The sequence below is a fragment of the Grus americana genome, chromosome 6, assembly GCF_028858705.1.
Source record: "Grus americana isolate bGruAme1 chromosome 6, bGruAme1.mat, whole genome shotgun sequence".
Classification (NCBI taxonomy): domain Eukaryota; kingdom Metazoa; phylum Chordata; class Aves; order Gruiformes; family Gruidae; genus Grus; species Grus americana.
Window position 1 is genome coordinate 14,568,445 of NC_072857.1, and position 16,904 is coordinate 14,585,348.

Below are 16,904 nucleotides of genomic sequence, written 5' to 3' on the forward strand. Positions count from 1 at the left end.
GATATAGTAAGCTTATGAAGAGACACATCCCACTTGAGCCATTTTCAAAACACCTCTTCCTTTCAAGTCACCAACTTTCAGCGAAGGAGGGAGAAGAAATAAAGAAACGTTGAGCCAAAGCTCATAAACAGATTTTTTTTTTGTGTATGCGCAAGATGAGCCTGGGAAAAGCAAAACAATTCACCTACCCAAGAGTGGCTTTGCAGGGAAAGGTTAAGGAATAATAAAGAGGGATTTAGATCGCACCACTTTACACACATTTACGAGGGAGAAATTCAACCCCCAGATAACAAATTCAGTTCAGGTTTTACTTCCTCTCTCCCTTTCCCCTCACTTAAAGATGACATACCCTTCCATTTGTAAATTACTTTAATTTAAATATTTCCAGGTTAACAAAAACGTCTTTAACTTTGACATGCCCCAAATTACAAAACAGAAACAAAACCTCTTGACAAAAGAGTAAGAAAAAAAAAATAATCCAAGCCCAAACCTCCTTTCCTAAGCTGGAGCTTATGGTCTGTGAGCTGGCTGCCCTCCAGAGTCTGACACAATGTCTGGAGCACCCAGAGCAGCTGGAATTCATTTTCTTCCTCCAAATCTATGCACTTTCATATGAAGTCGTGTTTTGGCACTGCCGCGTAAGAGAGAGTTCAGTGCAAAAAATCTAACCCCGGCCGTGTTTCTTTGCAACCCAACACTCGCTGAGCAAACAACGAAAAAGGAGAAGAGGATAAAAAAAAAAATAGAGAAAGAAAAGAAAAGCCCTTTCCCTCCCCGCCCCCCCCCCGAGGGCTGTACCAAACAGGGGGGCTGTTCATGGCTGTTCAGAAATGGGTCACAACAAGAAATGTTTGCAGATAAAACCAACACTTTTTTTTTACTTTTTTTCTTCCTTTTTTTTTTTTTTTTTTTTAAATAAACATCATGGAGGCCCCTGGAAGACACTGGGGATGTTCGAGAGTCGATGTCCTGCTGATCCCTTCTGCCTCTCGTTTGTGCGGCTCCCACACCAGCCCCAATGCGCAGCCCCCCTCTGGGGGGGTCCGGACCCCATCGAGCCACCTCCTCCAAGCCCGAGCCCCCATGGGGAGCCCGAGGGGGCGGCGGGGCCGTGTGGGCATTGCACTGCTGCTCCTCGCCTGGGTTGGCGGTGGGTCAAGGGGGGAGGAGGGAGGCGTCCAAGGCACTCCCAGGCGGTCCCGTCACAAAATCACACACTGGAGTTTGTGGGAGCCTGTGGCTCTGTCCCCTCGCCATTTGGTCTTTTTCTTCTTCTTCTGGCTTTTCTCTGGGATCTGTTGCCTGTTTTGGGAGACAGAGAGGAAAATAAGCAGGTGAGACACGAGCAGATGGGTTGGACATCAGCATCCAGAGCCCAGGGCAGCCAGTGGAAGGCATCTTGGCATGCATATGGATATCTGTGTATGTACCTCCATATACCCTTCCACACCACTCCGCACAGCTAACAAGACATCAATTAATTAAACATTAAGGCTAACGGCAGGGATGTATGTCCTGCCAGGGCACTACACCTGCGGTTGCCCTGGGTGAACTGCTGCCTCCTCCCCTGCCAGGGGGCTGCTCTGGGAAACAGGGATGCTCTAAGTGCAACATCATTCATCACGCTGCTGCTAACACTCGTTAGGGAGGAGGGCAAAAGAGATACAGAGCGCACGGAGAAATACACCCTCCTGGAAAGATTTGCTTTCAGCTGGCATTGCCCTTAGCTAACTGCACTGCTGTGAACTTGGTCATGGGGGAGGTGAAAACGTAATAATGAAAAAACAGAGTCTGCTGCCGATGGGGCTCTGGCCTCCCCTGGGAGCTGTAAAGAGGACCAGAGCACGGTTATTGGGGTGCGAGCTGACCCCAGAAAGATGTCCCTGGCTGTCTGAAGTCACAGCCACCAGAAATGTTATATTGAGGGCTTCTCCCTTTTTAATTAAGATCAGGCATTGCTCAAATGCCTGTTTGCAACTGTATCTGTTTGCAGCTGCCACTCAGCTAGCCCAGCGGTGCAAATTCAACAGAAGAAAGCTTTGTAGTTCACACACCTCATAGGCAGTCCGTAGACTTAGATTTTATTGCAAGATAAACCATACGAACACCAGCAGCTTCCGTAGATTCAAACAGTGTTATAAATAAACAACCTGAGAGTCTGAACAGTTCAAAACCAGCCTCTTTGCTATGTAATACGCCAGGCACTAAACTGAGTGTTTAGACCAAGTTATCCAGATCAGAATGAGACATAGCTGGGGGACAAATCATTATGGCTTTATTTGGTGTTTTTCTTACAGCCTCAGCTCCCAAATGCTTGCAACCGTCTGAAAAACTCAGCTTTGACTAATAAGATTTCTTTTTGCAGCAAGTATGAAGGCTGGAGGCTTGAAAAACATGAAACTTTAAAGCTCAAATCTAGAAAGCTGAAATAAAAAAAAAAAAAACACTTTAAAGTTAATTTGGATAAACACTAAGTGGCCACAAGCTGTTCACAGTGTTCTGGAACTATTCTAGAGATCCAGAAAAACCACGTCCCATGCCCACTCAAGATTTCTGCTATGACAGTGCATGTGTCCGCGCTGCTGCAGCACAAAAATGGCTATCAGGAAATTTAAAAGATCTGTCGGGTGGACTCAATCACCCCACTCCTTTCTGGATTACTTCCAGACAACAGTTTCTTGCATGAAGCTAAATAAACTGGGAATCAGCCAAGTGCAAGAAGCACAAACAGTGCCAACCCTGAACGAGCGTCCTCACCCTGCAAACTCACATGGGCTCTGAGGAGCCTCGACATTTGTAAAGCACTCCAGGAACAACATGGTTATTAGGGAGTTGTAAATTTACATTTTATTTGGAAAAGCTCACTTAAAAAAAGCAATATATGGTGGGTGATGCCATGCTGGGGACAGTTTGCAACATCCAAAGACCAAGCGAAGCCGCATTGTGGCAAGTGACCAGCCAGATCACACAGCACCTCTCTGCTCTCTGACTTCACCCGAGTTCAAGCTCTTGTGAACATCTCTGGTGCCCTTGATGCCACGGAGAGTTTCACCTGGCTGGCAACAACTTTCATGGTAACTACTCAGGGAACTGAGGTACATCACCTATTTTTGACATTATTGAGTGCGTTTTTAGGGCTTGAACTTAGCAATGTCTCATTACAACGTTCCTTCCAGCCTGTGCCTGTCTAGAGTCACATTACGTAGAAAAAGCAAACAGAGCCTCACCATCTTATTTTTGCTGTGTGTGGTTTGGTTTTTTTTTTTCCAGAGTAGAATAGATGGTGGTGAGAGCTCCCTGTAACACAAAAGGAGTATCTAGCCAGCTAATGCTGAGTTACAGAACAGTTGGGAAATAGCTTGGGACATTTCCAACTCAGCTCTGCAGTTCTCCAAAGGCTTTCTGCCCCCTGCTTTTGAGCCATGTGGGAAGAGTGGGCAGTACCATCTGCTTTTGATGGAGGCTGACTCGAGGCTGCGCTAAGATATTCACAAGTACAGATACGCTGTGAATAGATGCCTCATGGTTTAATTGCCGAGCGAGGCACTTTGACTGCACGGCGGGGAGGAGCATGATTTCAGCTCAGCACCCTCCCGAAACATGAAAAATGAGGGCCCAGAAAAATCTGGCAGACAACTGGTGCCAGAAAAACAAATCTCAGAAAGATTTGAGGTTATCAGCCGAGACGCCGAGATGTGCGTGCAGCTCTTTTCCTGCAGGGCAGCCGGGATTTTGGAAGGCAGTCCCTCCCCGCCCGCAGCCGGAGCAGGGGTTCGCCCGGAGACCGGGCGTTTGCCAAAGCGAGCAAAGGCAGCTCATGCCAAAACTGGGAACAAACCTCTGCAGTCTGAGGAGGAAACCTGTGGCTTAGCCATTAGGTCATGCTGTTTCTCATACAAAGCGGCTTAATTTTTTCCATTTAGTGAGCAGAAAATGTTAGAAGTCACCTACAACATTAGAATTTTGTAGAATTGTTTGCCAGTCCTTTTTAACCTCTGGCAACATGAGGCTGTGAGAAGACAAAGCTATGAGAACTCAAACTACTGGTGCAGAACTTTTAACACGGGCCTTCTGAAGCTGATCGTTATAGTAGGCTTTGCACTGTTCGTTGATTAATATATTTTCATTGTGGCCACAGCTAGTTCTCAACCTGTGATGGGTAACTAAGTGCTAGTAACATCCCTATGCAGACACAGGACAAGAAAGTTTAATAAACCCCAGAAATTTCCCATCTCCAACCAACACACCTGGCCCCTGCTCCCCAAAAGCTGGCTCCTGGCTCTCCAGGCCAGGATTCCTGCACGTCCCGTCCACGGGCAGTGAGAAGTGAAGAGTTTGCAGCTTACCTTATTACCCTCACGAGATCATGGAAGGCCTTGTCAACGTTTAGAGGTGGGTCCTTGGCGCTCGTTTCTATATAGGGAATCTGGAGGAGAGCAGCATATCATGATAGAGATTAGTAACAGCCTACACAGTGGTAACAAACCAGTTTCAAAATGAAAAACACTAAAGGCTGGAGAAATTGGGTGCTTAAGAGACCGGGGAAAATACAGGTAAACAAAGTGTTGTCATGACACTGCTGTCGACACCTTCACGCTCACAGCAAGGTCAGCGAGCGCTTACAAAAGGTCTGCAATAAGCACCAGGCGAACCAGCTGCTATCAAAGCTCTGGGTTTGGGGAAGAATAATCATAGGCTTTATGTCGTCAGATGTTCTCTCCCTCTAAGCTGTGCTAGGAGACATGAAAATAGCCGAAGGTTGTTGAAAGACAAGCACTTGCCAAAAATTCTTGCTTGCCATATTTTATTAGGACTACTGCATGAATATTTCATGACTACAATTCCCCTTCAGTGTAAAATGATCTTCTCCTTCAAAGTCTGACAGCCAGATGGGGCCTCCTAGAGTGCTTGTCCAGCACACTGGCAGATTTATAAAACTGCCTCTGATAAGGTATTTTCGTACACGGCCTTTTCCAAAGTGTGTGCGTACAGATGGGCGCAACATGCTGCAGTTCAGGAGTCCTGGCTCCCACAGAAACCAGCTTCCTTGGGGAGGGGAAGGAGCGAACCTGCCCAGCCAAACTCCCATCGCGGCTTGTTTAGAGACACCGCAGAGATTGCCGTTTAGGCCCAGCAAGCTGCCAAGTGGTCTCAGGCTTGTTTGCCTTTACCTTGCCATTCAGTCCCTCCTACGGGAGTTGTTGCGTCCCTCTGGGTATTCGGGGCTGTTGGCATTTAGAGGCGATTAGTGACATATCATGTCATCTACGCTGATCCAAGACCAGTTTCTCAGGCTAAACTATGGCATGAATAATGCAGAGCTAAGATGGTGGGCCAGATTTATATAGGCTTAACAACCCTGTAACTTCATTATCTTTAACAAGCTCACTTCCTACGGACACCTGGGCGTGATTCCCAACGGTTGGCTCTGCCTTTTCACTCCAGGAGGGTGCACTTTCTTCCCTCATTTTGAACATTTAATGTTCCTCACCACTTGCAGACACCTTGCATATGTGGTTTCCTGATGGCCACAGCTTTGCTACAGCCCGGTGTACAGCAGAGGCTCTACTGAAAAGAAACTGTATAGCTACTACTCTGCAGTAGTCGAAAATGTAATCGCAAACGTTCGATTGTAAGAGAAATGCTTTAATTCAGCTCCAAATGAGCAAGGAATTCAATTCTGAATGCCTGTAATGGCACTTACAACAACCAATTAAACAATCCTGCAAACTTACATTATGTTTTGTTGCCATTTCTCTTCCCTGTTCTCTTGTAATTTTCCGTAAATGCATTAGATCAACTTTGTTCGCCACCAAAATCATTGGGAAGGACTCTCTGGAAAAAATCAAAACCACCACCCAACTATTAGCAAACTACAATAAAAAATGCTGAACATAAGTTTCATTTTCTGATGCTGACATCATCTAACATTTTCAGCTACAGACATACCACATACGTGTAAAGAAATATAAAGAAAGACCAAACAAACACACATCAGCCCCCAGACTGTGCTACGCATATGTTCCTATCGAAAAAATTTACTTGACAAGTTGCACGCATGCATACATTCATCCTTACTTGCAGGCACTTCAGGGACTTAGTGTCATCATTTTTACAATGCCTGATAATAGCAAAGACTGAAGATCCAACTAGACGAAGAACTACAGAATTAGTCAGGAAATTAACGGAGACACAGAGACAGATCTCGAACAGGAGAATGGGACTCTCTTGTAACGGTTAAGGCGTCTCAGTAGCCGTGTATCTTGGCAGTGCTAGTCATTACAAGGTAACGAGGTATGGTGGAGGAACTGGTGTCAGTTCTTGTCCTGGTCATCCACTGAGAGCAACCATGGGGGAAGAAAAGATGAACTCTGGGAGCTGGTGCTTAGAGGGGCATCAAATGGGGGAGACAATGACTGGGAGCAAAGATCCCCATCGGCTGTTACCCCACACCAAACTGAAAGACTGGCAGTGGCAGCTGGAAGGAGGCTGGAGGGAACCAAAGAGTCTTGCTAAGCTTCCAGATGCTATTACCTACCATCTCCTGCTTCTAATCCCAGAGCAAAATCCCTGATGAACAACCATCCTTTGGTACCAAAACCATCTACCTCTGTAATAATACTCAGTATTTCTCTAATTTTACCAGGCAGGTAAGTGACTGTCTTCAGCCCGCGCCTGACAAGAGACCCATCTATCCACAGCACGTCCAGCGCAAGGCTCTCCTGACGAGGTGTGTGGGTCAGGCTCTCCCCCGGTAGAAAGCCCCGTAGCTCCGGTGGTTAAACCGAACCGAGCCAGCTTGTGCCATGGGAGGTCCTGGCAGTGCAGCTGCTGCCCACCCCACCTCCCATACGGGAGCCTCTCCTCCAGCTGCGTGACAGAGAGCAAAGTCGTGCCGCAGGGCCTTTACCCACTGCTGAGGGAGGAGGTCGCCTCTGCTAATCGACAGTTATTGCAGTATTATTTCCTTATATTTAACTTTAAACCCTCCTAAAGTGATTGCAGTGTTCTCTGCTGTAACAGAGCTGATTTTATTGGGGTAAGGAGCAGCTGGCCTGGCCATATTCATTTCTGCATAAAACACTTCCCTGAGTAACTCTGGATTTTCAAACAGCGTTTCTGGGTCATTTTTCATTGAGACGATAAGGGCTCCATCTTCTCTCTGGCATGTTGCCCCATTGCTCTGGCTGGAAAAATACCGTACCGCACTCTGCATTTTAAATGAGTGTTACAGTTGTTCATTCTGATAATGTTGCTTTGATTTAATTTTAATACCTCACCATTGATATATCTTGACTCTGAACATTCTGGAGCAAAACACTCGCTTGTCTGGATTATTTGATTTCTTTTTGACTTGCAGCACACTGATAAGAAAGGGATCGCATTTGGACAGTATCTCATTTGCCTTGTTTACATCAGACGTAAAACTTTATGGGGACTTTGTTCCTTGTTGTAAGCCTTACGATCGCTAGTTGGACAAAGCTACTATAGTTGGAAGTTTTACTGTAGTGAAGGTTATGGAAAGAAACCGGAGGAAGGCTTTGAACTGCTCTGCTAACGCCGCAGCCTGCAATTCCTTGGGATTTCAAGTCGCCAAAACTGACTGCTAGCTCAAAACCCCGGGCAAAGCTCTGCTCCCGGCTACCCGCGGGTCTGGCAGGACGGTTTCTTTACTCACGCTGCTCCTCTTGCTGTGATTTTTCTGAACAAGGTCAGGTTTTGAATGAAGCGTTAAGCTCCTCACGCTCTGCGCTTCGGTGGCATTGAGCGGGGAAACAAAAACAACTTCACCAGCCCGTTTCACTTCCTGCTTCCCACACGCCGGCCCCGGTGTTTGCACAGTGTACGGAGGGGTAAAAGTTTCAGTCCAGAGAAAAACAATGAATACTGCACCTTATTTTCACAAAGTTAAATTAGATAAAACCGACATCGGTTTGGGGCAGGTTACAGGAAACGCTGTCCCGTCTTCTTCGACTTTCAGAAACAGATTTAATTTGCCCCAAGCTGAGCCGGCAGTGAAGAGAAGTGTCATGATCCAGGAGGCAGACTGAGCGAGTGGCATTTCTCTTCACTTAAATGAAATCAAAAGGTGGTTTTTCCTTTACTTTTCACTCTTGTGGGCTCCGCTTTGGATGCTTTACTGGAAGAGCTGTCAGCTGTGAACCTCACATGATACGAGTCCACCCTTCCTGTGGGGAAGTTATTCAGAGCTGCGAAAGGAAGCCAGCAACGAGGCTCGAACCCTCTGGTGGCTTTTCTTGATGACTTCCATAATTAAAAGCCATTATGAATGGAAAAACTAAGTGTTTCAAAGCTGTAGACATATAAGGGCTTAATTCACACCCCACCCAGTGTGGATGGATTCATCACCTCTTGAACCGGGATGGGAAAAGGGAGTTATCTCGGAGATAAAACCCTGGCAGCTTCCTCTTGCTCTGTCAGGACACATTTGATTACCACAATTAAACTCTCAGCACTACCTTCTCCCACGCACACACAAGGAGGGGAGTGGGTGACCTCTCTTGCTTTCTCCCCGGTCACACAGAGATGTTTTATTCATTGAAAATGGTTGCTGCAGAGCACGATGCATTAACTGCATTACACCCCTGGTAAGAAATACATTTCCTCCCAATGTGAGGTGTTTTCCCCTTCAAGGCGCTTGCTCACAGCCCCAAATCATGCAGGACCTGCTAAGGTTTGTTTGGCACAAACTGAAGCCAGGGAAAGGAGGATGCTGCCAGGACACACACAAAGATCAGGGCTGAACGAACGCTTGCTCACTCCCTGCTGGTGTTCCCCAAGTGCCTGTGCTGTGCACAGGGCATACTTCTCCCTCTTCAGAGCCAAAGTGGTTACCTTCAAAGGTGCCTGCCTTTCTCACACTGCTCTATCAGACTGTTCTGGCTGGAGTTCCTCCCTTTCAGACCCATTTTCACTCCATCATAACACTACTGAACTTTTCCATGTTAAAAGCACTAGATGCTTAGCAGAAAAGGGAAAATACTTCTTATTCCTTATATGCAGGTCTACAAACCCACACAGAGCATGCAAGCATTTGTCCTGGGACATCCAGGAGGTAAAAGGCAGGGCGAGACGTGCAATCATCCCCACGGCACCGTGTCCAGAGCGGTGGGAGCGGGATCAGGCAGCACCTGGCTCCAAGGCACCCACCTGTCCTTGACTCTGAGGATCAGCTGGTGGAACCGGTCCACGTGCTCGAAGCTAGCCTTGTCCGTCACCGAGTAGACTATAAGGAAACCATCTCCGGTCCTCATGTACTGCTCTCGCATTGCACTGAACTCCTCTTGGCCTGCAGTATCCAGAACTAGGACAGAAGAGATGAAAGTTTTTAGTTACTGTGAGGACCTGTGGCTGCTGTCACTGCTATGTGTCCTACATGGCCTTTCTGCCTCTGCTGGGCTTGGTCCTCTCAAAGGTGACAATATTTGATGAAAGCAAGTTAGATGGACATGGTGGTTTCTTGTTACAAAGTAAAAAACGTTCCCAGACCCCACTCATCACTGCGTGCCTACACTGGGAGCAGATGGAGGGGAAGAAGACGACGTCGATTTTGCTTTCCTTTTCTAGCATCAAATACTGACCACTGAACTTGGGGAGTTGCTCCTCTGGCAAAATACAGCTCAAAGTATTTTGCAGCCGTCCATCTTCCAGCCCTCTCTTCCCCACATGGAAAGACCCAAGACTGGAAGAGTAATTAAATGTCAGTTTAAATGTCAGGGACAATCTCAAACTGCATAGTGAAGCAGAGCTGGGAAGCAACCCAGAGTAATAGCTACAAGCATTTTCCTTTTCTCAGTGCCTGGATATTATTTCTACACAATTATGTGCTTTCAGAGCAAGACGGTACAGCCTTAAGGAACTCTCCTTAAATATTTAGTCCCAAGTGGTGTGCTGATATTGAGATGCTAGTTAAAACAGGTGGAAAAGCTTTAAGCAACTTGCATATCCTGCATAGCGATAGTATTTCTGTGCATTGATAATGCCTACATCTATGCTCAAATCCCCTAAAACACCTCAGTTGTGGCAGCAACCCAGATGCTGTTCCTGACTAGATTAACCTCCCCTCTAACATGACCATAACTCACTGGTTCTCCATCTCACAGGGGGTCCCATCAGCCACATCACGGACCACATGTGTAGCAAGCTACGCCAGCCTTCTGGGTAAACACCACACATTGATGCACGTCACCAATGCCAATTGTTGGGGCCCAGCTTAGTACGCTGCCAGGATTTTGGCTGGCAGGAGGAGGGTACAAGAGGAGTTCACCAGCTTAGGCTCTGCCAGTACAAACACGGTCTGAGCTCAAAATGCATTGGCTGCTCAGAAGTAAGAGTCCTCATGCATTGGTGTATCCTAGAGGGAAATGTGGGACCTTCATGACGACTGGGAACGTTTTCACATCCCAGTCAACTGGCCTGGGTGGGAAAACTGTTTTCACCTCTGCTGTACAGCCACAGTCCTAGCATCTGTTGCCCACGAGTGATGGGGAAAGCCCAGGGCAGTGGTGGATGGAGACTGTGGCAGGAACGTACTGCTGACAGAGCAGCAGGGCTTGATACGGGTTTTTCTAGTCTGAGCAGGCCCACAGTCCTAGCAAGATGTTCCCTGTAGGGGTAAGTACTCAGGTTGCTCTGATTTCCAGATGGGACCAGGATAAAGCCCACTTTGCTGCCGGCGTTACTTGCTGAATCAGCATGGGTGGCCACAGGCGGACATGCTGCGCGTCACAGCGCGCCCCAGGAGCCAGCCCACACCTTCGCTGTATGTCTGGAACAAAGGGAGCTACGCTGGAGGACCTGGAGACCTTACTTGGTGATGGCAGGCCCTTTAAAGCCTTCAGCCTCATTCATTTGCCTGCCTCAGCTGGTCTTGAATGTCTGTTTCCATGAGGTGAAAAGAGCCTCGAGGCTCTTGCAGGGACCCTGAGATTTAGGTCTGTCTGCCAAGTAGCTGGAGCTTGCTGGAAAGTCACGGGTGTCTCTTCATAGCCTTTGATCCTGCTTCTCCTCTCTAAATCTAGGAAACAAGGGTCTCGGCTCAAAAGCATCCAGGCTATTCTTAAGGACTGTACAAAAAAAGGAAAAAAAGAAAAAAGAAAATAGAAAAATAACCCAAAGACGCTGCATGCGCTGGTGAATTTCTATGCCCTGGGCAGAACTGCTACCATGGAATAAGGCCAGGACCGCGTGGCTAGGATGGAAAAGGAAATTAATCCTTCCTACCCACCCAACCTGTAAGGAGAGGCTGGGCTGCCCTCATCTGACTCCTGCACCGGCTGGACACAGTATCAGGGCAGGGCTGAGAGCTGACAACCAACACACACACACAAACACACACTCCCTTCCCCTCTCCAACACACATACCTAACTTGTGGTGGAGTGGGACAGCTTCTCGCAGGGGGCCAGGCTCTCCTGCCCTCCCTCCCCCCGAGACAGGGCAGGTGCCCGAGCGCAAGCCGTGGGCAGGAAGGTGGAGATGGATGTGCCGTATCCTGCGTGGTAATTTGCTTAGGGACTTCCCCTTGCTCTGGCACATTTGCAAACCTCCCATGAAACACAAGGAGCATCCAGCTCTGCTCTTGCACCCATCAACCCATCCCTAGCTGCTGCCTCTCCAAAGCTCTCCACCCCCCATGAGAGGGCAGGGGATGAGCCTGGGGGGAGCTGTGGGGATACCCGAGGGACGGCACAGGGCTGCGGTCCTGCCACTCCTATCTCGCCTGGATCTTGGCCACGGCATCACACTAAACACAGGCAGAGCTGCTGTGTCAGCAGCTGCTATTTAAAGGGAATTCACTTGCAGCATTCATAGAAAGGCAAGCAAGTCCAGACAGCGTTTAAAATGGCACTTTGGAAATGCAAGTAAAAGACATGCAGCAGTGAAAGTTAAGGTTAATCTCACATGGGTTACTCATGCAAAATTAAGCATCATGTGGATGGCCAGAGAAAGTCCTTCTTTTAGCTTTAAATTTGCTCATCATAAAGACACCCCCCCCATCCTAACGCTTCTGTGCTTCATGAATTGTAAATAACCAGAGAGGAGAGTGTGATCTGGACCTTTCACAGACAGGACAGGACCCCATCCTGGAAAGCATCAGCACCAAAAAAGGGCCGGATGCAAGTGGCTTTGCTTCTGGTGCAGTCTTGTGGCATAAAAGCTTCAAGAAGATTCTTACCTACAGAAATGGGAAAGTAGCAAGAAAAACCTTGGGAAGGTGATTTGACAGGCTTCCCAAAGGGGTGAGGAGATTTACGATGTTAGGCAGCATTCGCCTCCTTTTAAAATTCCTGTTTCTGCAGACGGGTTGCCAGAAGACATAGCAGAGAAGAACTGAGAGCTCTCTCTTCCCCTGGTACACTTTAAAACAGTAGTTGCCTCTCGCTGGCAGTTGCCCCACTGGCAGCGTATAAAAGCCAATGTAGAAACAAAGCTGGACCCAAGCGCAGCGGGTTTCCTCTACCTCATTCTTCCAAGAACTGAAATCAGATTCATAGGCTGAGCAGCGCATGGTCAGGGACTTCCAACAGCAACCTTGGTGAAGTTCCCACAAACTTGACTGAAGAAGCAGCAAGGAGGAGTGTTAACGAAAGCGTTTTGGTAAAGATTGAGGAGAGAGAAGCCAAGGACTATTGCTCACGTAGGAACAGACATCCAAAGAGGACAAAGCCATTTTACAGAGCTATCACACGATCAGCTGGAGACTAAATTAAGAGCAATTAGGCTGTAAGAGCCCAGCAGAGAGGTCTCCTGCTTTCCAGGTAAGAAGTTGCTGAGCAAAGAGAGATGGCCTTTTCCTCTTCCCAGTGGATGTGACTCCAACTGTTATGAACTCCTTGCTAATTGAATCCTGCCCCCTTAGAGCCCTACACAGCATTTTCCTGTGAATCCTGAAGGGTTAGGCAAGAGTGCAGCTGCTTAAAGAGCACCTCTGAGCACACACAGGAGCCCAGGAATACACAGGAATTTGTGACCTAACATAGAAGCACTTGGTGCTTCCAGGTATTTTATGTGGCAATGTCTCAGTAACCGACAGTGCTCTAAATGCCAGAGACACAGGCATGTGAATCTAAGCCAAGGGCAGAGACATACTATGAAATCTAAGTCATGGCACTGCTTTTTCTAGAGCCTAGGCTGGATTCAGTTCAGATTCAAACACAGCCTTCCCAGCCTTCGGGGAGCTGAGATCTGGTTGTGCAGGTGTGTTCCTCTTCTCTTTTCCTACCTAGGCAAAATTCCCTCCTACGTCTTTATCTTTACATTGCTGGGCAGCTAGGTGTATAGATCAATTCAAGAGAGATTCTCCAATGTCCATGGCATCGAAGGGGCCAAAGACGACCAGATTGGCAAGTTAACCCCATTTTCTATCCTTCAGCCCTTGGGTTTCACTGCCTGAATCAGACACCAGCAGCCCGTTGCACGCAATGACTGCACATTGCTGCAGCCAGTCCTGAAAGCTGCTCAATGCGGCTCTTGGAGTGCTTTGCCCTCCAGCATCCCAAAGAATGGCTGCACATCATGAAGCGCAGAGACAGGACACAGTTGTTTGTGTCTGCCTTGATCTCATGCTCCAAAAGGCGAACACAATGTGTACAACTTGATTTTTGCAAGTAGTCTCCAGTGAAATCCCTTGGGCTAGGTATGTGCAGCACACATGCAAGCCTTTAAGGGGCTGGATGGGTCAGCAGGCAGATAGGAACGTGGGTTCACAGCACCAGGGAGAGAAGCAGTGCAAAGGAGTCTGATACCAGGTGTTTTCTGCTTCTTGGACTTCTTAATACGAAATACAGGAAAAGACCCTGAAGCAAAGAGCAGAACTGGGATGTGGCACTGTCAGGGGACCACAGGTTACAGGGCCGGACGGCTCATGGCGCTTCTCCAAGTCTTGCTTTCCTCTCGGCACTGCAGCTCTGCTTCGAAAGGCGGGGCTAGAGAGGAACTCCATCCCCAGTGGCTAACTCAAGGGAAAACTTAACTTGAATCGACAAGTCAAACCAAAGAGTCTCAGGCTGAGGAAAGCCATCCCCACGGTCTTTGTTTTCCTTCCATCAGCAGCATGGTAGGAGAGGGCAGTCCCCATCAGACATTGGCTTCAGCTGAGGAATATTCTGGGCACCAAGCAGATGGAGTGCAGGGGCCATGGCTTATATTCTGTATTCCCACACCTCAAGTCACCCTGAGGAGGTATGAGGCGTCCATGCTGTGAGCAAGGCGAGGTAGATGCTTCACTTGGTCACTCTGATACTTCTGCTCCTTCTCAGATACAGCCATGCTGCCTCCAGCATGAGAGCTTTCCTCAGGGAAAAACATGCAACGGGGAAACACTGAGGCTTTTATGAGCCCTTCTGTGCCCTAACTAAATACACAGATGTTATAACATGGAAAACTCTAGTACTTGAATTCTTGCCCTTTCTTTAAGAAAAGAGGGGCCTTCAGAAGAAAGGGTTCCATATCAATAAACAGAATAAAGATGTGAGTCCTTAAAGGAGCTCTTTCTCTAACAAAGGGCAAGCATTCAAAGCCTTGTGTTTTCCATGTTGCAACATCAAAATTTTCCTGGCAGAAAAAAAATCCCCACAACCCAAGACAAAACCCCCTTTTTCAAGGTTGCAAAATCCCAGCAATTAAGGGAGGGAAAATTCTGTACACACAAATAAAAGAATGAAAGTACAAACTTAATTTGAATTTTAATTCTTTCAATGATGCTACCCAAAGTTTAAATAAAAAAAAGAAAGCGAGCTGCAAACCAGCACTTCTGCCTGCAAAGTCTGAAGTGACCTTTGATCTCTCGCTGGCCTCCTGGCTGAACTGTTCCCAAGCTTCCTGAAGAGAAAAGCAGAAAAGCAGACAGCCTGTCCTAGGATGACTAGCAGCAAAAACCCTCGGCAAAAAGGGATGTATGGGAGACATGGGTGGCAAGGAGAGAGGGAGCCCGGGGAAAGGAATGGTGCTTGGTGTTACTCCATGGGAGTGCACACCAGGGCTGCGCAGGGCCAGCCCAAGGCAAGGGCACCCCAGGACTGAGAGGGAAAAAGGAAAACTGAAGTGCAGGAGTAGGAAGACAACTTCTAGGCAGTGAGAGTTTCATCTAAATCATACAGGGTAAGGAAAGGGACGAGGAGGAAGACCACAGCCTCCTTTCACCCAACACACGGGCACAATTCCTTGCTTTGCTGGTACCAACTGGCACAGTCCTACTGATAGCTAAGGGATTAGCCCAAGTCATCATCATGTCCAAGCCATGTGCTTATGGCCTCTTCCTCTCCTCTTCCTCACCACCTTTTTATCTACGTGTGGTTTATGAGCCACAAGGAACTGTGAACCATTGGGATTTTTTTGCTGTATTCCACTTTTGGCTTCATGCCCAGATTAATAATTCCAGACTGGCATTTTGCAGCCACACCGAAAGAAATCCTCTGCTAATTGCTAAGTTAGCCTGCATGCAGAAAGGAGAGTACAAAATTAATGATAGCAACTCAACTGGAGCAACAGCTAATCAAAGCAGATTAACCCTGGCCCCCACTTAATTCTGGCCTGATGCGTCTATACGGCACCTGCGTGTGAATGCATTTAACCAGGCACATCACCGTGCTGATTCCAGTATGAACAGCAGGGAATAAATGAAGATAACATATGCAGAAAAAAATTGGAGGCTGATCTTAAAGCCTCATTGGGGTGGCAGCAACTGAAAAATGGGCTAGCCACAAATTGCCTTTGCATCCCTTATGCAGGTTAAATGCCCCATTCCGCTCTGCAACATTTGTCCTCCAAACACTGCATCGATGGCCTTATAAAGCTGGCGTGAGGCCAACAATAAAGGATTTTTGTGTAGTGCTGGACTTGAACACACCAAACACAGGTCCACAATCTTCTGGCAGACTCTTCTTTGGTAAGAAAATAGACAGAGACACGCCCAAGCCAGACAGCAAATATGTAAAAGAGTTTGAATGTAGGTTTGGCTCCAAGGTCTAAAATCTGCAATAAAAGCTTGTTCCATTGAAGTCTACTTTCAGTGAGAGGTTTCAGAAAAGAAAAAAAAATGCCAGTCAAACGTTTCATCACACTGCCAGTTAGCACTACTGAATAAATGTGGGTAGAGGTCTTCATGGAGGGAAGCCAAATGCTTTATGCAAGCTGGCTAGCACAAGAGGGTTTTTTTACAATGTAATACTGGTGCAGATACCAAATGGTAGAGAAGCTTTGTACAGAACTGCTCAGGCAACAGCCTGGCTGTGTTTTCTTTTTTTTTTTTTTTTTAAATGAAGTTGTTGGATGCCAATGTATCTGTTTGTGTGGTCTTTTTAATAACTATTTCTGCAAACTTAGAAACTTATTGAGCCCCTCACACTATATCCTCACTTGGTAGTCTCATTTTCTAAAACTAGTTCCTATTTCAGGAGTGGGCAGCTTCTTCCCCCCACCAAGCACTGCACAAAAAATCAGCTTGTAAAGGACTTGGCCGTAAAGGACAACTGGAAAGTCTAGAATTTATCATGATGCATCTTCACCCTTCCTATCATGTTTGTCCCTAATTTTATACCATAAGTGATTCATGCAACCACGTGTAACCACAGCAAGAGCAGCTGTCCAAGTATATGGTGACCTCCGAGAATGGCCTAGATCCACAGCCTACGACAGAAAGCTGTGGCAGCAGACAAACGTGAGAGTCAGTCTTTATGCCTTGTTTCTACTGGGCAGATGGTAAAGGCTCACATGCTTTTCCAAGCAAGAACACTGCCCTTCTTCCAAAATTCTGATTGTTCAAAATCTCGAGCAGGAGGAAAGAGAAGGAGAAGCTGCAGTTTCACTTCTGTGGCTGCAAGGCATCTGTGGGCACACGAACTCTGAAAGTCAGGGATTCCCAACATGCCATTCAAGGCCACAG

At 47.3% G+C, this 16,904-nt stretch overlaps 1 protein-coding gene across 3 annotated transcripts in view; it reads right to left on the reverse strand.

Moving 5' to 3' along the window:
• Positions 1-351: 351 nt before the first annotated feature.
• The window catches only part of MRAS (muscle RAS oncogene homolog), a 40,987-nt gene continuing 24,434 nt past the window's right edge, over positions 352-16,904 (reverse strand). For all 3 annotated transcript variants that reach the window (XM_054830550.1, XM_054830548.1, XM_054830549.1), the window contains exons 4-7: positions 9,172-9,325; positions 5,736-5,835; positions 4,347-4,426; positions 352-1,302 (exon numbers count right to left, since the gene is read on the reverse strand). In XM_054830550.1, coding sequence (XP_054686525.1) covers positions 1,203-1,302; positions 4,347-4,426; positions 5,736-5,835; positions 9,172-9,325 — 434 coding nt within the window. In that variant the 3' untranslated portion in view covers positions 352-1,202. The remainder of the gene's footprint in view (positions 1,303-4,346; positions 4,427-5,735; positions 5,836-9,171; positions 9,326-16,904) is intronic.